This window comes from Babylonia areolata, chromosome 8 (genome assembly GCF_041734735.1).
Source record: "Babylonia areolata isolate BAREFJ2019XMU chromosome 8, ASM4173473v1, whole genome shotgun sequence".
In the NCBI taxonomy this organism is placed as follows: Eukaryota; Metazoa; Mollusca; class Gastropoda; order Neogastropoda; family Buccinidae; genus Babylonia; species Babylonia areolata.
The window spans coordinates 42,937,431-42,957,910 of NC_134883.1; the positions used below are offsets into that span (position 1 = coordinate 42,937,431).

A 20,480-nucleotide genomic window follows, 5' to 3' on the forward strand; every position below is an offset into this window, starting at 1 on the left:
ATATGATCAGTGATCCGGTGTACAAATACATACACGGGATCTACGATTCTGATCGGCCGAAGTTTGAAATCATTAGTGACCGTGCAACAAGAGGGAACAGTCTCAGGATCAACAAACAACAGTACTGCAGATTGGATGTTCGCAGCGGAACTTTCTCTCAGCGGGTGGTCAACATGTGGAATGACCCGCCGCTCCCAGAGTTCGTGGTCAGAGCGCGGCCATCCATGAACTGTTTCAAAGGCAGCCGGACTCGACGCGGCTCACTTGGAAAGATTTAGCGAGTGTCTACACTCCAACTTGTCAGTCCTGACTATTTTTATATCTTAGTATTTGCCCGACACATACCAGTGCCACGCATGTCACTTAAATGTACGTGAACATTGGAAAGATGAACTCAGTGGCCCTGCATCACTCAGGGCCTCAAACATCTACAACGTCAAGGTCAAAGTCAAGGTGATAATTATATACGTAAAATCAGTGTTACACGAGTGTATGTGTGTGACTGAAACCAGGCCTGACCTGAATGACACCGGAAAAGAATGACGAGCGCCCGGCATACTGTAGGCAGCTGTCAGTTAGCTTCAAGTTTATCCAGAAGGCAGCCTGTTACTGGCAGTGCCGTGCAAGTGACTCGATCCGTATTCAATACAAAGCCTTTTTTTTTTTTTTTTTTTTTTTTAATCATGTGACCTGATCCACAAGTGGTTGTGCGATGACCCCTGAACCGCGAGACAAAACTCTCAGTCACGATACAGCACTTGTTTGGCGGGCCAAGTTGATTTGCAATGATTTGAGTCGATTTCAGCTGGTGAAGTTGGAAGGTAAGAAATTAAACATTTTTTCCTGACGTTCGATCCTGACTGAAAGATACTGATCACACTCGGTCAATGCATGTCACGTCAAATTCGGGTGACATGACTTGGTGACAAAACGGGGCTTTAACTGGGCGATGGACTGGACTGCCAGTGTGTCCGGTTTATTGCAGTTGGTAGAGCAGACAGGGCATTTCTCAGTTTAAAGTGCGACATTACCGTTTAAGAGTTACCTACAGGTGTGATTTTCAGTGCAGTCAAGTTTCTTTCACGAAAACACCATACATTTAGTATATATAACGAAGACTATACATAGCTTATGCCTGCAACCAGGAAATAAAAATAAGTTTTCACTGGCCACCATCTTGAATTATGTAATCCACGTATTTTTTCCAGGCAGGACCCCTTAGAAAGGAATGCGACTATACCCTATATGTATAGGGTAGATATGGGTATTTGTGAACGATCCAGTTGAAGCGACCAGTTCAACGTATGTACTGCAAAGATAATATGTCTTTCTGATGACAGTCAAACGTGGTTCTTTTGCTTTTGAAGGCTTTCTCTGATTGGTTGCACCAGGAAAAGTTCGTCTGCTCATTCTTTTCAACGTTTGGGTGCTTGAGGGTAAATGCGAACGGGCAAATGTGATTGCGAACGATGGCTTTGGGTACATGTAGACAATGAAAAAAAAACAAAACAGAAGCAGGTCTTTAACTCATTAGACATAACATATTATTGGGACATCCCACTAGACTGTTGTAGTGTTGGTTTTGATCACGCATGCGCACAAACACACAAACAGACGTTTGAACACACACACCCCACATAGCACACAAACACAGTTGTTTGAAAGTGCTCAGAAACTGTACAGCATCGTTCTGAAATAGACTCAGGTCTAATTGCAAACGACAATATTTTGCAGATTACTGTTAAAACTTGCGTTCTGATCTGTCACCAATATGCTTTCTTAAATTCTCCCAGCACCGGTAATGCGCATTCAACATATCCGATCAAATAAAATCCTGAAATCAAGGGAAGCAAGTTGTAGGACTTGAACTTTAACACAGTTAAACTGTGTCAAAGTTCAAGTCCTACAACTTGCTTCCCTTGATTTCAGGATTTTGAGAGAACGTTCGATACCTTGGTCGGCAGTGGTGCGCGAAGAGAAGATATAGCGCGGAAATAGCCAGAAGTACCTGATGTTTGACTGGTTCTTTGAAATAGATATTCATTAATTGCGCATTGCGCACTCAATGTTGAAAAATGCATCAGACATATGTGGGGACTCTCTTTTTCTTCCCCACATCAAGCGGGCAAAAGGCCTCGTCAGGCCTGCACGCCTTGATATGATATGATGTGATATGATTAAGGTATTAGGAAATGGTCGAAGCAGGCGTTAAATTGTGAAATGCAACCGTTGAGAACGCTTCGAAGTGGGGCGGTATACGAATCGTTCGCAATGAACGCAATTACCCATACCCTCCCAACAGGCATCGCAGACGATAGAAAGATGACAGGGAGCCAGTTTTGTCACAAAAAACTATTAAAAGCATACAAAAAAAAAAGAAAAAAAAAAGAAAGAAAAAAAAAAGTAATCATGGTTATGAGTTTGTTGAACAACAAAGTATATTTTGCTATAGATGCAATTTTACATTTCAGAAAAAAAAAATTAAGACAAAATATATGATACAAGCAAGCAAGAAAAAAACAAATCACCAAATGAAGTTCTGGTGCCCACGGTGTTTGTAAATGAACCAAAAAATTTCAGTCAGGACCATCAAGACAAAACACATTTTGGAACACAGTAAGTGTGCTAAGTCCTGAACACCCAGCCTCTCTCCATTTCCTCATCATCTACCTCCTCCCCCCACATCCTCTTTTTGGCATGCTTTTGATGCCTTCATGACACTCACCTCTTTTCTTTCCAAGAGCATTCTCTTTCAGAAATAAGCTGGGCACCTGATTTGCAAAACCATTTCTTTTTTAAAATGAAAAGTAATAACATTCAGCTGCATTCTGTCTTGACCTCATTTGTGCTTTTACTCCCTTAAGAACTTTCAGCTCTTCCATTGATGGGTACCTTATGAAAAGTCCTCATGTCAATATAAGAACATTGGTGAACACTCTTTCCTCATTACAGCTCCTCATATCTGGAGCAATCTTCCACATCATATCCGTTTGTCCCACTCCATCTCTGCTTTTCGCTCTTCACTAAAAACTAATCTGTTTAGAATCTGCCTGAAGGCACTGTTAGTTTCCTACTTTTCCAACACCACCCTATGCCTGCCAGGTCACTCTGAATGTTTGAGGAATGAAAGAGGGGAGGGAGAGTGGGGAAGGGAGTGAGGGGAGAGAGAGAGAGTGGCCATGAGTGGTTCATGTGATTTGTAACTTTTACTTTCAGCGCCCTGAACTTTTAGAGCAATGGTGCTATACAAATGTGTATTATTATTATTATTATTATTATCGTTGAACTGGCTTCTTGCATTCCACAAAATGAGCGTCCTTGAAATGAATGATTTCATCTGGAAATGCTGAAATTGTCTTATGATTTATACTGACGCTTTCAAATAGCCCACCCATGTGTTTCTGCATGTGTCAGCTCTCAACACATGTCCCAAAACTAGCTTTATACTTTCACCACTGTAGTCAGTTAACTACTCATGTATCAAAGAAAAGAAAATAGTTACCAAGGTTAGTATCTAGATCAAGGTACTGATCTGTTCCAAGCGCAGAGACCAGCAAAGTTGTGATTAGACAGGATCTGTCCTTTGCTCTGTGTAAAAGGTGATCACTCATAGCAGACGACCTTTTTTTTTTTTTTTTAAATCACACAACTTTTTATGTACATTTCATCAAAGAATACCTCATTAGTGACAGAAAGATTGGGCCCACAAATAGGGGTGATTCTTTTATTCATATGTTACCATCTATGAGAATTGTGGCTGATGAAAATAGACCACAATCAGTGTTTTCTGTGCTTTGTCTCTGTCATTTGGAGAGCATTTGGAATCATTTGCAGGAAGTTCATAGTTATGGCAACTGTGGGATCTAATTTTGTCATATATAACTGTATAATTTTGTATACAATCATTGTAGGTACATATGTAAATCAACAATCTGCCTCCATTATGAAATGAATTTGCAAAGCTTTGTAAAGCATGGATATGTACACACACACACACACACACACACACACACACACACACACACACACACACACACACACACATTCAGTCAATCAAGAAAGCAAGTGCAGATGTGGATATAATTCCATTTCAGCCTCTACTGCTGAAGAGTGGACAGACCAAGATGCTGATCCTGCCATCATTATGATCATGATCATTAATCGTCAATGTTCAGCAGCCCCACAAGCATGGAAGGTGTAGGGCCACGCACACCACTTGCACCACTTGCACCACTTGCACCAGAAGAAAGTGAAGGAGACCGTGATAGTGACCCAGACAGTTCTCTGGGTCACGAGCGTCATGGTGTCGGCGAGGGTCCAGACCCCGATTCTAAGAGTTTGCAAGGTGAGGATATCAGCGAACTGACTTTTTCATATACAGGCACATCATTTTTGTCAGATTGAAATGCTGTTAAAATGTTTATCAAGGCTTTGTAATGTTAAGAGAAGGAATGTGTCAAATTTGAGATCCTGTCGTGTGCACCGACATTCACCAGGTGCATGCTGAAACAGCCATGAACAACAGTGGTACTGGAAAAAGAAAAGGAAAAAGTATAATGTGAACAGTGTATTTTTGAATTAAAAGAGGCAAAGAAAAGCTGTGCTGATGTATTATGCCATATGTACTGCTGGTGCTTCAAATTGAGGAGAAACTGCTAAAGTGAAAGTGTGCTTATGTTTGCATGCATGCACATATTGCATCACAGTACAGTACAGTGCGCACACACACGCACACACACACACACAACAATGTGCATGTTCCATGTATACACAGAACTGCACACACACACACACACACACACACACACACACACACACACACACACACACACACACCCACTGTTGAACAGTTGAATGGCTTACTAAGGAGATTCAGTTTGTTCACATACTTCAATCAAGACGAAATGATCTAAATTTTGTATATTGGTTACTTGTTTTGAAAATATTCATAGAAAATGTGTGATATCTTGACATTGTTTGTCTCCTTTACATTTACTCCTGTTCTGTTGTTACAGATAAGCAAGCTACTGCACAGAACTGGGAAAAGATCAAAGCCCTAGTGATCCGGAATTATCAAAAGTTGATGGAATACGTAATGCCCACTGATGTCCTGGATCACCTGATCTCAGCCTCAGTCATCACCATTGACGACAAGGATTTCATAGAGAGGGGGAGGGAGAACAGGACGAGGCGAGCTCAAGTTGACAGGCTGTTGGAGTGTTTGATTGAAAAAGGTATTTTGTTTGGTTTGTCTTTGTGTGTGTATGTGTGTGTGTGTGTGTGTGTGTGTGTGTGTGTGTGTGTGTGTGTGTGTGTGTGTGTTTGTGTGGTCAAACAAAAAGTGATTCAGTATGTCACCAGAATTTTTTTTTTGTTTTATGGGAAGTTTAGGTACATCTCATTCAAGTCTTGTCTGCACAATATTATACTTTTAAGATTACATTGTCATCGTTGTCAGTGCGTATTTTGTAGTATAACTGTAGTTTTGGATAGATAATCTGAAGAGCACTTTTCTATCGAGAGCACTGGGATCTGGTTCCTTACATCATTATGATCGTATTGATGTCAAATTTTAAGAGCAGACACAACACAGTATCTTTCTGAACTCTTTCATATCTATACCCCGTCTCGCCATCTCCGTTCTTCCTCTGATACTCAACTTCTCAGGATACCTCACGTCAGAAGTAAGACCTATGGACACAGATCGTTTTCTTTTCAATCGCCAAAGACATGGAACAAGCTCCCTGATAACCTCCGTCATTCTGATTCCCTCGCATCTTTTAAATCTCGTCTCAAAACTCACCTTTTCCCTCAGCCTTCTCAGACGTTCTCTTGGTGGGTTTACACGACACATGTGGCAGGTAGTACTGGGTTGCATGGTGATCTAGTAGCTGAGGGGCACCTCTGATCTGACAGTAACAATAATTATTTAGAATACTGAAACTTCTGTTTTTATATTTTAGCCAGTAGTGATTGGCCCAGATGAAACCTGACATTACTTAACTTGAACAGTCACCAAATGCTTTGAATTTACCAATATTTTGTATGTCTGTTGAGCATGCATGCTGTACACACACACACACACACATATATATATATATGTGTGTGTGTGTGTGTGTGTGTGTGTGTGTGTGTGTGTTATTTCTAATGAAATGTTGTTTTCAGGTGACATGGGAGATTATGGATTATGGGAGAAATTTGTACAGTGCCTTGTAGCATCCAGTCAGGAACATATTGCTCAACTCCTGAAAGAACCTATCACTGACACGGAGGTCAGAGGTAAGTATATGTGCCTGCAAAATTCTTTTTTTTTTTTTTTTTTGATTAGATTCAGGTGGGTTTTTTTTGTTTTTTTGTGTTTTTTAAAATTTTATTAGATTCAGGTATTTGTGCACATGCCACACACATGCGCACACACACACACACACACACACGCACATGCATACACGTGCATGCACCCATTTCACACAGAAACATCTGGAGAATAGCTATGACACCAGCCTGTAGGAACCTACCCATCAGTGTATCAGTATTTTCAAACTTTGGGATTAGCACTGAGATTGTCTCTTGTACAAATTGTTCCAGTAATTCTCACTGGCTATCAGATCCTTTTTACAGTCTTTGAAGGAAATTTGTTGGCTTTGAAAGTATAATCCACTTTTTCTTCTTTCTTTTTTTTTTAAACCCCCATTTTGCATTGTTTTACTTAAAATTAGTGTTGTAGTTGTTCGGGGTGGGTTCTATCTTCGATACAGCGTTTTCCACAAGAGGGTAAGGAAGAACAAGAGGGGGAGGAAAAGGGAATGAACACCTCACACAAGGTCGTTTTACAGAGTTTCTCTATTCTGATCTCGTCAATGCACGACAATGCACGTCAATGCACGACAATGCGCGACAATGCGCGAGCCTCTCATCAGTGTGACAACAGGCCAAACATCGAAACACTACGACCCGTCCAGTCCAGCCGATTCTCACGCTCTGGCGTACAGTTGCTGTGACGGGATCAGCTAAGCTATCCAGAACTGTACTCACTGACAGTGAGGAGCGATGAAAATCATATTCATAAGAAACACGCAATTGCTTCCCCTAGCATCACAAGCACCAACTCGCAATTGCTTCCCCTAGCATCACAAGCACCAACACGCAATTGCTTCCCCCTAGCATCACAAGCACCAACACGCAATTGCTTCCCCTAGCATCACAAGCACCAACACGCAATTGCTTCCCCTAGCATCACAAGCACCAACACGCAATTGCTTCCCCTAGCATCACAAGCACCAACACGCAATTGCTTCCCCTAGCATCACAAGCACCAACTCGCAATTGCTTCCCCTAGCATCACAAGCACCAACACGCAATTGCTTCCCCCTAGCATCACAAGCAACAAAACACACGCGCAATCTCAACCACACATTCATTCCAAGTGCCACAAAAATAAATGCTATTACATTAGCTTCTTTTTTTTTCTTTTCTTTTTTTAAAGTTTGTCTGTCCGTTCCACGACACTGTCACTGGGTGAAAGTATGAAACTGGGAAGTAGTGTTCTTGTTCTGTGTCTCTTTGTTGTTCTGTTTAACCCTTTCGCTGCCAGGAAAATAAGATTTAAGTGAAATCTATTTGCCAGGGTTTTTTCACAAAAAACGGGTATAAATTTTCAAAAAATTCTGTGCTCTTTGTTATTGGAGAAAGACCCATAAAAGTATATATTTTCTGAAAGGTAAATGAATAAAGAATACAAAACACACGCTGTTTTCCCATTTTATATATTTTTAGTGACATGCTGTTGTTTTGAAATCAGTGTTTTGTTTTTTGTCACATTTTCATTTTGTTCATTACAAACATTAGTCAGGTAATTTGCACAAAAACATAATATTTTCTGGACAAATGGATATCTGCAAACACAAAATCATACTAGAACAACCACAATATATATATATATATATATATATATATATATATATATTTAAGAGATAGATACACAATACATTGTGACTTCTCCAAGTGATGCGATGGATGTGAGGCCACGCCCCCTCAGTCTGCACCCCCTTCCTCCTCACCCCTCTCACACGGTCACTTGATTCAGTTCTCATCAGACCGCGTTGGCTGCGTGCCAAGAATATCGCTCTGCTGCTAATTTGGTCATCTGTCGTCTGCTAACATCTGTACAGCCAGCATCACTCACTGACAGTCGCATCTTGGCCACTCTCTTGATTACTCCCTTTATTTTCTATCAGATCGTCCTATAAATGTTCATCACTATCTTCTTCAAATTTACGCTTCAATTCCTTCTGAGCATCAGCTAAAGAAAGAAATCTTGGTTGATTCAGTTCGTCACGATCGCATGTCTTGAGCACGGCGTCAGTCCGACATTTTGTTGAGCGAGCGAGGAGAGAAGTCAGGCAAACACTTGGACAGTGACCCAACCAAAACGTTCAAATAAAGGACTGCTTCATGACGTAGATGGGGTTTCTAGCTATGAATAGAATCTAGAGAGATTCCCCAGGCTAAAGCTACCACTATTTTTGCCAATGAAGTGAATGCAAACCAGGGAAAAGTCAGAATATTTCGATGACGAGTTATCTCGTCATGCAGGCAGCGAAGCATACATGCTTGCCATGACGAGTTATCTCGTCATGCAGGCAGCCTAGGGGTTAATGGGAAACTTTTGTTGGAACTCGACTTGTTTGTTTTGTAAAGTTCATGTGGATTTGTTTATTGGATACTTTCTGTAACACTTGCATGCAACCTGTTTTGGATTCCGAGAGTTGATATTGAAAATTTGCTGTTACCCACTTTCATCAAAGTTCGAACTTTTATATATATATATAAAAGAAAAGAATTACAGAGCCAAACACTGCAGGGTTTTTTTTTTTCTCTTCTGGAAACCTCTTTCAGTTCATATTAATGACTTTAATACATGTCGAACAGAAACAAGATGTCAAGATTTTTTTTTTTTTTAAATAAATAAATAAAGGCAGTAACACGAAGCAGGTCCACTGTAAATTTTCAGTGAAGGTAATTATGGTTATTGAACCACGAAACATTCCTTCTTTTGAGTTTATTGTGTAATCAGTGTTTTGTTTTTCAGGATAATGGAAAGGTTCAAGGATAAAAAAAGAAGAAAAAAAAGACTTGTTCAGGAAACAATGTTTAACGTCCAAACATAATTGCTTTTGTGTTGATTTCTTTCTTTTTTTTTTCTTTTCTGTTTTTGGTTTTGATTGTTGTTGTTGCTGCTGCTGCTGCACAGTGAAATGTAAAAAAAAGAGAAGTAATGTTTGAGAGAGTTAATGAGTGGTGGTGATGATGATGATGATTGATGATATAGATGGGTGAATAGACACGTGCATTTGAAACATTTTGAATCGTCTTTTTCAGACATTCTGGGGCAGTTACAGTCTTCCCAAAAGAGGCGTATACCTGATGTGACCGAATCCTTCTTCTTGAAAGGTAGAACCCCCCCCGCCCCACTCCCCAATAGTGCGCTGTGCAGATATTGGAGACAGCTGTTAAGACCTGAACAATCTGGGCAAACATCTTTAGATAGACTGCACGTCAGGCTCAAACAATTTTTGTATTGTATTGTATTACTATTTTTGTCACAACAGATTTTTCTGTGTGAAATTCGGACTGCTCTCCCCCAGGGAGGAAGCATCTCTACACTGAGAGCGCCATCCACTGTGAAAAAAAAATTGTCTGCCTGCTATTTTTTTTTTTATATTTGTTTTCCTATCGAAGTGGATTTGTCAACAGAATTTTGCCAGGGACAACCCTTTTGTCGCCGTGGGTTCTTTTACATGCGCTAAGTGCATGCTGCACATGGGACTTTGGTTTATCGTCTCATCTGAATGACTAGCATCCAGACCACCACTCAAGGTCTGGTGGAGGGGGGGGAGAAAATACTGGCGACTATGGGATTCGAACCAGTTGGCTCAGATTCTCTCGCTTCTTATGTGGATGTGTTAGCACTAGGCCATCACTCCCAGACTGCTGGCATCTGCATGTCAGGCTCACAAGTTACACAGCTAACTCCTTGAAGGTCTTGGTCTGGGAGGTCCCCACCCCCACCTCCTTTCACATGTGTGTGAGGTGATCATTTTACGCTATTTTCAGTAAGTGGAGTGATGGTCTAGAGGTAACGCGTCCGCATAGGAAGCGAGAGAATCTGAGCGTGCTGGTTCGAATCACGGCTCGGCCGCAGATATTTTCTCCCCCTCTACTAGACCTTGAGTGGTGGTCTGGAAGCTAGTCATTCGGATGAGACGATAAACCGAGGTCCCGTGTGCAGCATGCACTTGGCGCACATAAAAGAACACACGGCAACAAAAGGGTTGTTACTGGCAAAATTCTATAGAAAAATCCACTTCAATTGGAAAAAAACAAATCAAACTGCACGCAGGAAAAAAAAAAAAAGGGTGGTGATGTAGTGTAGCGACACGCTCTCCCTGGGGAGAGCAGCCCGAATTTCACACAGAGAAATCTGTTGTGATAAAAAGAAATACAAATACAAATACAAAATTTTCAACTTGATTTGAATTTTACCTGGACTGAGTGACACATGAGGAGGAAAGTGGCCGAATGGTTAAGACGCTCATCTGCCAGTTCAGACTCCGTGAGGGTCTGGGTTCGAATCCTGCTCTCGCCCTTTCTCCCAAGTTAGCATGCAAAACGCCATTCGATTTATGTTGCCACTGTTTAATTGATTCGTTGACGGAAATGTATGTTAATCGATTGTGAAGATAGTTAAATTGACAAATGTTATTTGAATATTCTCTCTCTCTCTCTCTCTCTCCCTCTCTCTCTGTGACTACGTAATTGGGTCAATGGCCTCGGGTTACTTAAATATCAACCTCAGCAGTAGTCTACGAAGATTGTATGTATACATACCGTTAGATATTGTTTTGTATTCCTTATGAAAAGCAAAAGAATGTTGTGAAAAGTGTAGGAGGGAGGGAACGTTCGAAGGGGTGGGAGAGGGGGGGAGCGTGTTTTCCACTTGGTGAAAATGAGCATGTTGCTTAAGTCATTAAACCATTTGAACCATTTGAATCTTGAATCTTGAATCTCCCAAGTTTGACTGGAAAATTGAACTGAGCGTCTAGTCAATGGGATGAGACGATAAACCAAGGTCCTGTGCTTTCCACATTGAAAAAAAACCCCCACAGCAATGATGGTGTTGTCTTCTGGCAAAATTCTGTCGAAGAAAACCACTCTGACAGGTACACAAATATATATGCATGCACTCAAGGCCTGACAAAGCGCGTTGGGTTATGCTGCTGGTCAGCCATCTGCTTAGCAGATGTGGTGTAGCGTATATGGATTTGTACGAACGCAGTGACGCCTCCTAAGGAAACTGAAACTGAATGAATTGGTCTTTTGAATGTTGTTTTAGTCGAGCTTGTATCATTGTTTTGAGTTTGTGAGTCACACAATGTTGACATGGTATGGTACACATCTCAGTCTCTCTCTCTTTGCATTTTTACTTGTAGACTAGTCAGCTCTTACCAAAAAAAATTCTTGTCTACGATAAAAGATGAAACTATCCCACATGAATCGCAAGTGTTGTTTTGTTTTTCAGAGCTGAAACCAGAGTTGAAAAACCTTCCTTTTTTCTTCTTGGTGTCCAAGACTGATCACGACTACATTCAGATCATGGGTGAGTTTTGTTCCGTGTTTGTGCTCTCTGTTGCTGCAAGTTACTGTATGTTCTAGAAGACTGCCAGAAGTCGACACTTTTACCTTCGTGGGTCAACCCTGAAAGTTGTATTTAACTTGCCGTTGCAGTCAGGAAAATCTGTTGGCATGGACAGGCGCAATAGTCGAGTGGTTAAAGCGTTGGACTTTCAGTCTGAGGGTCCCAGGTTCGAATCTTGGTAACGGCACCTGGTGGGTAAAGGGTGGAGATTTTTCTGATCTCCCAGGTCAACATATGTGCAGATCTGGTTATGTCTGAACCCCCTTCATGTGTATGCGTAAGCAGAAGATCAAATACGCACATTAAAGATTCCATAATCCATGTCAGTGTTTGGTGGGTTATAGAAACAAGAACATACCCAGCATGCACACCCCTGGAAATGGAGTATGGCTGCCTGCACGGCAGGGTAAAAACGGTCATACACGTAAAAACCCACTCATGCATATGCGAGTGAACGTGGGAGTTGCAGCCCATGACCGAAGAAGAAGTTGGCATGTAAAAACAAAAGTACACTCACAAAACGCCAGAACATGCTCTGAATGATAACCTGCCTGTCACAACACCAACATCTTCTAGAAAGTTTTCGGATCCAGAATGGAATAATAAACTTCTTTTTCTTCTGCGTTCACTCGTATGCACACGAGTGGGCTTTTACGTGTATGACCATTTTTACCCCGCCATGTAGGCAGCCATACTCCGTTTTCGGGGGTGTGCATGCTGGGTATGTTCTTGTTTCCATAACCCACCGAACGCTGACATGGATTACAGGATGTTTAACGTGCGTATTTGATCTTCTGCTTGCATATACACACGAAGGGGGTTCAGGCACTAGCAGGTCTGCACATATGTTGACCTGGGAGATCGTAAAAATCTCCACCCTCTACCCACCAGGCGACGTCACCGTGATTCGAACCCGGGACCCTCAGATTGACAGTCCAACCCTTTAACCACTCGGCTATTGCGCCCGTCTAGTAATAAACAAATTGGGATGTGTCAAAAAACAAGGACATGGGGGGGATGGGGTGGGGGCGGGGGCGGGATTGGGTGTAGCTTTTCCTTGTCTATGCCTAGACCCCCTCCAGTACTTCACATAAAGGGTCTCAGAAAAATAATACAAGTAGCCACAGCAACTGGCCAGTCTGTGCTTTCCATCCACAGCCGTAAAGAAAACAGCTAAAAACAAGTTGCTGTTTCGAACACTTGACAATGAGCACAACGTTATCTGGCATGCAAGATTATCATCTCCTGACAACACATAACCTGGCAGTGTAAATGTGCTGTGCGAATGAGAAATTAACAACCCTAAATAATTTAGAATATGTTTAACCCATTGATCCCTGCGCCAGATCGTTGCTCTGGCCTCAAAATTCAACCCCTTAGAACAGTTTTTATGTCCCTACATATGCATGAACATGGGGAAATGGAACTAACTGAACAGTATGTCTGGATGTTTCCACTTGTTATTTAGGGGGAAAACAGTATATTTTCTGCATATTTCCAGCATCACTATGGCATGGAAGCCCACTGAGACTGTAAACCAGTTCTTATTGTTTTAATTGATAAATAATTTAAAAAAATATAAAGGAAACACATATCAGACTGTTTTTGAATGGTATTCGCTTACAAACATGAACATCTCCAGTCTTGGAACTAGACTGGCTCGGAAATACTAGATAATATGTTCACAACAGAAGGAGAAAAAAAATATTACAGTGTTGCAGAAAAAACAAGAAAACAGCAACCCCCCCTCCAAAAAACAACAACAACAAAAACCCACAACCAAATAAACCAACAACCCCACAACAACAGCAACAACACCCCCCCCAAAAACAAACAAACAAACAACAACAACAAACAAACACAAAAAACACAAAAAAACAAAAACCCAAAAAACCTGGTTCTGGACACACACAGACCCCAACATCAAGTGCCTTCTAGCAGTGTCTGCAGTGACTGGACTTTGTCACCTTCTTCTCCTCCACTTTTTCCCGCAGTTTTCCTGTTTCAGACATGCAGATTGACAAATTCCACCCACCTTATTGGAGACTGACTTCATTTACGTCTGTTCCAGCAGGCCACAGAAGCGAAAAGTGATGAACCAAGCCCCAGACAAGAAATTTACAGATAAAGTCTCTTTTTTTGGGGGGTGGGTGAGGGGGGTTATGTTGGGAGAGGGGAGAAAGGGGGGCAAGAAGAGTGAAAAATATATGCGAATGTGTGTACATGTATATTAGAATAAATAAAGCATTCCATTGAAATCGGCGTCTTGACATGCTCCAATTGCTGTTCTCCTTCCAGAAAAGAACGTTCAACAAGTGCTGTTTGAAGAGTCCGGTGTGGAGCCTGAACAGCTGACTGTACGTACAATGGAAAGAGAAGGGTCACTCATAATTGCAAGGTCAGACAGACATAAGAGGTCAAGGTTGAGTCGCTCACTGTTAACCCACTATAGCAGGCAAGGCTACAAGCCACTCATCATAAACGATGCTGAGGACTGGGAGAAAATAAAAGAGCGAGTAAATCGTCACATCATATTACTGGAAGATATCCTGGGTGAAAATACCGTAGACAAAATCAAGGCAACCTCTTGGTCAAAAGTCTTGCCCACTTTACCTGAGTATCTCTTGCAGTGTCAGTGCCCTTTGCTCATATCTCTTTCAATGCACGTCCTAGAGGAACTGAAACACAGCGACTTCTGTCATCTGCTTGGTACTTTGTCCATTGATGAAAAAGAATCAGAGACTGACTGCAACAAAGAGCCATCTCAGCCCCGCAGAGAACCTGGTCATATGTTGTCTGATTATTCCAGTGAAGCCCCTTCGGACTTGCATCTTGCATGCTATGTCGGGGATGTATCTGCTGTGAAGCGACTCATGCAGAAAGACTCTGTGTCCGCATCAGACAACATTGGTCAGACTCCTCTTCAGGTAGCATGCAGACAGCAGCATGTGGAGATTGTCTGTGTACTGCTTGACATAAATGTCAGCATGCTGGATCAGTACACTGACGGTGGAAAGCTGGATGTCGATGGTATGTTGCATAAAACAGCTGTGTTAGGTCACACTAAGGTCATGGAAGCACTCTTGAACCAGGGAGCTGATGTTGACTCGGAGGACAGTGAAGGGAGGACAGTTCTACATCTGGCCTGCAGGGAGAACCAGGGAGGAATTGTTGATCTTCTTTTCCAGCGCAATGCCAGTGTGAACGTCAGTGACCGCCAGCAGCGTACTCCACTCCACTTCTGCTGTTCTGAAGGCCATGCCGAGATTGCTGAAAAACTATTACATCGTAGGTGTGACGTGATGACCTTTGACAAGGAAGGATTTGCTCCTCTGCACTCTGCCAGCAGTGGGGGCCACTGCAACGCAGTGGATGTTTTGCTGCGTGACGATGGTGACGTGAATCTCCGCACCAAGACCTCAGAGACAACACCTCTGCACATCGCAGCCTCCTGTGGGCATGTGAGTACAGTGGAGCTGCTGATACACAAAGGGGCCACACTAGATGCTGTTGACCAGAGTACATCCACACCGCTACATTTGGCAGCAGAGAACAGGCACTTGGATGTGTTGAAGACCTTGATCAAAGCTGGAGCTGTTGTTGATGCCACAGACCAACATGGCTGCACTCCTCTGCACAGAGGCTGCATGAAACAGCATGGGGATGTGGTCAGTGCCTTGTTGGATTCAGGAGCACAAGTTAACAAAAGTGACAACGAAGGACAATCTTCACTTCATCATGCTTGCATTACTGGCAGCGTGGATAGTGTCAAAGCTCTTGTGAAGAATGGTGCCAATGTCATGCTTTTTGACCGGAAAATGAATACACCTTTGCATGTAGCATGTCAGTCTGGTCAGTCTGGTGCCCTGAATACAATGATGTTTCCGACTGTTGCAACCAGGGTTGAAGCCATTCAAGATCTAGAAAGATTCCAGCTTTTTGTTGACAAGTTTGTGTCACCAGTTGACATAAACATAGTTAACCGAACCAGAGATTCACCCCTCCACCTGGCAAGTAGAACCGGTTACATTATGGCAGTTTGGTGTCTGTTAGCTTGTGGAGCGAAAGTGGACCTTCAGAATGACAAAGGCAACACAGCTTTGCACGAAGCTTGCTTCCATGGACACACAAATGTGGCTGCGGCTTTACTGGATGGGAAAGCCAACACCAAAGCGTACAACCATCAGGGTTACACACCACTTCATGTTGCTGCTTCTGAGGGTCACAAAGAAATTCTCCAGCTACTCATTGACAAGATGGCTGATGTGGCTGCTGTTGACCTCAGACAACAAACTGCTCTTCACTTGGCATCTGAAGCAGGTCATGAGCAGATAGTTGATGTGCTTCTGCAGAACAAGAGCGACATCAATGCCAGGGATAAGGATGGGATGACTCCATTACATCTGGCGTCATTCTGTGGTCATGCCATTGTCGTGAAGAATCTGCTGCTAAAGGGCGCAAATAAGGATGACGTTGACAATCTGGGTCATTCGTCATTATTTTTTGCTTGCCAGTTTGGCCATGTTCCTGTCACAGAAACTTTACTGCAGTTCCAGTGTAGGATCAACGCTGCTGACCACAGTGGAAGGGATGCTCTTCATGTTGCCTCTTTGCATGGTCAGCAGGAGGTGGTCAAGCTTCTGCTGAGACAAAGGCCAGTCGTGGATCCAAAAACCCTGATGAAAGAGACACCTTTGCATTTGTCTCTCAGGGCAGGGCATTGTGATACAGCAGTCATGTTGATAGATGCCGGTGCCAGTGTGGAAGCAAAGGATGAGCATGGCGTCACACCACTGCATCTTGCCTGTCTGAAGGGCTACAAACAGATTGCTGTGTTGCTTGTTGAGCAAGGGGCTGACGTGAACAGTCACAGTGAGCACAGTGTCACACCACTGTATCTTGCTTGTCGGGAAGGTCATAAGGAGGTTGCTGAGCTGGTCATCAACAGAGGGGCTGATATCAACAGTAATGCTATTAAGACCAATAACACACCATTGCACATTGCCTGTCGTGCAGGTCACAAGGAGACTGCTGTGCTACTTGTAGAGAAAGGGGCTGATGTGAATAGTGGTAATAAATACTGTTTCACACCATTGCATCATGCCTGTTCTGGAGGTCATAGGGAGATTGGTGAGGTGCTTTTACAGAAGAGCGCTGATGTGAATAGTCATGGTCAGTACAGTCTGACACCACTGCATCTTGCCTGTTATACAGGTCACAAGAATATCGCCAAGTTAGTCATTGAGAAAGGGGCTGAGGTGAATAGTCTTAGTGAGTACAGTTACACACCACTGCATCTTGCCTGTTTGGAAGGTCACAAGGAAGTTGCTGATCTGGTCATTAAGAAAGGGGCCAATGTGAACAGTCATAATGAGGACAATGACACACCACTGCATTTTGCTTGTCAGAAAGGTCACAAGGAGACTGCCGAGCTGGTCATCGAGAAAGGGGCTGACGTGAACTGTCATGGTGAGTGTAGTTTCACACCGCTACATGTTGCTTGTCAGGAAGGTCACACGGAGGTTGCTGAAATGGTCATTGATAAAGGGGCTGATGTGAATAGTCATGATAGGTACAATAACACACCCCTGCATCTTGCCTGTAGGAAAGGTCACAAGGAGGTTGCTGTGCTAGTCATTGAGAAGGGTGCTGATGTGAACAGTCCTAACAAGTACAATGAAACACCACTGTATCTTACCTGTCGGGGAGGTCACAAGGAGATCGCTGAGCTAGTCATTAAGAATGGAGCTGATATGAACAGTCGTGATAATAACAATAACACACCACTGCACCTTGCCTGTCGGGAAGGTCACAAGGAAATTGCTGAACTGTTCATAGTCAAAGGAGCTGACACGAACATTCACAACAAGTTCAACGAAACACCACTGCTCCTTGCCTGTAGGGAAGGTCACGCAGAGATCGTTCAGCTGCTCCAACAGAAGGGGGCTGGTGTGAGTCGTTATGGTGGGCACAGTTAGACACCACGGCATGCTGCATACTTTCAGGGTCACAGGGAGGTGGTTGTGCAAGCAGCTGGTTGAGAAAGGAGCTGATGTGGATAGTCACAGTGAGGACAGTCACACACCTCTGAAACTGGTCCATTCAGGTCATAGAATAGGCTGAGCTACTCGTTGAGAAGTGAGGACAATAACACACCTCTGCATTTTGCTTGTGAGAGCGGAGATAAAGGAGTGGGTCAGATATTTGTCAAAAGGCGCCAACATTCACTCACAAACGGACAAAGGCACCACGCCGTCGTGTGAGTCTGGCCGTGAGGATGTTACCAGGTGACCGTCAGCGAAGGGTGCTCAGACAGAAACAAGATGAGGAAGGTGCTCTCCATTCCACATGCAGCAAGGGACACCTTCCTTGTGTGCCCCCCCATGATGCAACACCAACACCATGTCTCTCTCAGTGCAGAGACGGTTTGTCAGTTAACCGGCTTGCATTTTGCGGTCAGGTATCTTCTCAGCGGTTAACCAACAGAAAGAACATCTGAATTATTGGACAGACCAGCACAATGTGTGTTAACATTGCTTTACTTTCATTTACAGCTTAGTATTTTGTGAAGGACTAGGACGCTCAAACTAGGAGGCAAAATTGCACTGGCTTTTAGTGCTGCAGCCTTGTGGACTAGTTGGCCTTTGGGAACCATCCCAACATTGATTGTCGTAAAACCCTCTTGGCCGAGAGAGTGGGAATGTAACTTGGGCAAGACACCCTCCACTGTAATCAAATTCTAGTCCAGATAATCGGGACAGCAGTTACCTCCTCTGCTGTTCTGATGGTCACAGTTGAACACGACTGATAATCATACTTTCTGTACGAGGACGGTGACAGTGGAATGGCGAAGGCGCTGATTCAACATGGGGCAGATTTGAACTGTTTGTCGGCACAAGGTGAAACTCCATTGCATTCCACAAGCCACAGCAGCCATGTTAAAACTGTTACACATCTCTTTGCAAGGTGGAGCCACAGAAAATGCGAAAAACAAAAGTCAAGGAAGCACCACTTGACACAGCAGAGTCCTGTGTGCAGTGTCAGAGAGACATTGGGTCCTGTCATGCTGGCACTGAAGTGTCATGTCATCATTTCTCACTGTACACAGTGCATTACATTTTGGGGGAGGGCGGAGGCTCAAAATTTCTGGCAGGGAAATAACGAAGATAGCCTGTGTTGTTCTTCTCTCTGCTGTTCTGAAACGAAATGTTTATCAAAACAAATTGATGATGACGTTTTCTTGTAAACAATCAATTGAAGACAGAGCTACACACAAGGCAAGAAAAGGTTGAACTCATTTGAACTTGTGAAGAAAAAAAATTAACATTTGTTTCGTGTGATAGTAAATTAGCATGTAGCCCACAACACATGGGGAATCTATGAAAGATCCCTTCTGCCAATATTAGTGATCAACACTTTTTGATCTGTATTGCATGGTTGCCTTGATTTTAGTGTACGATTGTTGTGGATGTGTTTGTGAACGCACAAGGTTGTGCATATACACACACACACACACACACACACACACACACACACACACACACACATGTACATACACATGTGAACACATCAACAAGACTCACCCAGAGAGTGCATTACAGTTTGTGTGTTTGTTTTTTTTTTTTAATTACTGCATGAATGCTAATTTCCATGCCATTGAAAGAGAGAAATGAGTGTGTCCAATGTTGTCTTTTGCATCAGTATGTGAGCGTTGGTTTTGGTGTTTAACACTGGCATGGGCAGCAGAAACACATCGATGTGCTTGCTAGTGTGGTTTCCTATGTACTGAGAGGACTCTTGTGAAATTCGGGCCGCTCTTCCCAGGGAGAGCGCGTCGCTACACTACAGTGCCACCCATGGTTTTTTTGTTGTTTTTTTTCCTGCGTGCAGTTTTATTTGTTTTTCCAGTAGTCACAGTTTTGAGTTGTTTTAACTCACTCAGTACGGCCAGTCCTCTCTTCTCCTCTACACAGACCCCTCGGATGTCCAGTGGGTGTCTGAATGACCCAACTTTTAGCTTCCGTCGTCAGAATTGTGGTATTTTTTGTCAACATTCACCTCTTCAGTATAAAAACCTTCCGCTTGCAATATTTTGATGGTGGTAATTGGGGTGAAACGCTGTTAACGTCTTCTCTTTCGCCGTTCGTATGGAGAGAGTTAAAATATATAAACTTTATTCGTGTTTGACACTTTTTTTTAATGGTCCGTAAGTGATCAGTGAAGCAGAACTGATGGTGCTTCCAGCGTGGGCATGATTTTCTGTCCATGAGTGGTAAAGTTAAATTAATGTGTTGGTAAGTGAATGCCTCTTGATTGATGTTTTGGGTGTGATACAGAGATAGGTTCAGTGGCATGTTCTTGTCTCATGTCGAAGCTGTGGAGCTGAACTTTTTTCTCCACATGAAGGCTCAGTGGTGGTTTGTGTTAATTAAGCGTCTCTGGCCTGATGAAGCGTGCTGGTGCTTGTGTGTTTTGTTTTAGAGCAGTCAGTGCACATATGTGCTGCCATAGTTGTGTGTTTATAACTTCTCTAAAAGACCATACTGTGATTGATAAAGATGTATGTTAACTGAATATTTGTTGTTGTTTTTTTAGGTTTCAGCATAATGGGTTATATAGTGAACATTTTATGTACATGTGTTGCCATTGACTTTTAAAAATTTATTTATTTATTTATTTATTTTTCTCAAGGCCTGACCAAGCGCATTGGGTTACGCTGCTGGTCAGGCATCTGCTTGGCAGATGTGGTGTAGCGTATATGAATTTGACCGAACGCAGTGACGCC

The 20,480-nt window shown here is 42.8% G+C and overlaps 1 protein-coding gene across 3 annotated transcripts; it reads left to right on the top strand.

Annotated features, from left to right (window-relative positions):
* The first annotated feature begins 672 nt into the window (after positions 1-672).
* LOC143284834 (uncharacterized) lies at positions 673-19,551 on the top strand. 3 transcript variants are annotated; one of them, XM_076591895.1, is made up of 7 exons: positions 673-821; positions 4,095-4,345; positions 5,016-5,234; positions 6,166-6,279; positions 9,379-9,450; positions 11,579-11,656; positions 13,994-19,551. In XM_076591895.1, exons 2-7 carry the CDS (start codon positions 4,168-4,170, stop codon positions 17,671-17,673), a joined length of 4,341 nt encoding a protein of 1,446 aa, XP_076448010.1. In that variant the 5' UTR covers positions 673-821; positions 4,095-4,167; the 3' UTR covers positions 17,674-19,551. The 3 variants fall into 3 exon arrangements, with proteins under 3 accessions (XP_076448010.1, XP_076448011.1, XP_076448012.1); XM_076591896.1 differs by having other exon boundaries at positions 677-821; positions 4,176-4,345; XM_076591897.1 differs by having other exon boundaries at positions 707-821; positions 4,179-4,345.
* Positions 19,552-20,480: the final 929 nt, after the last annotated feature.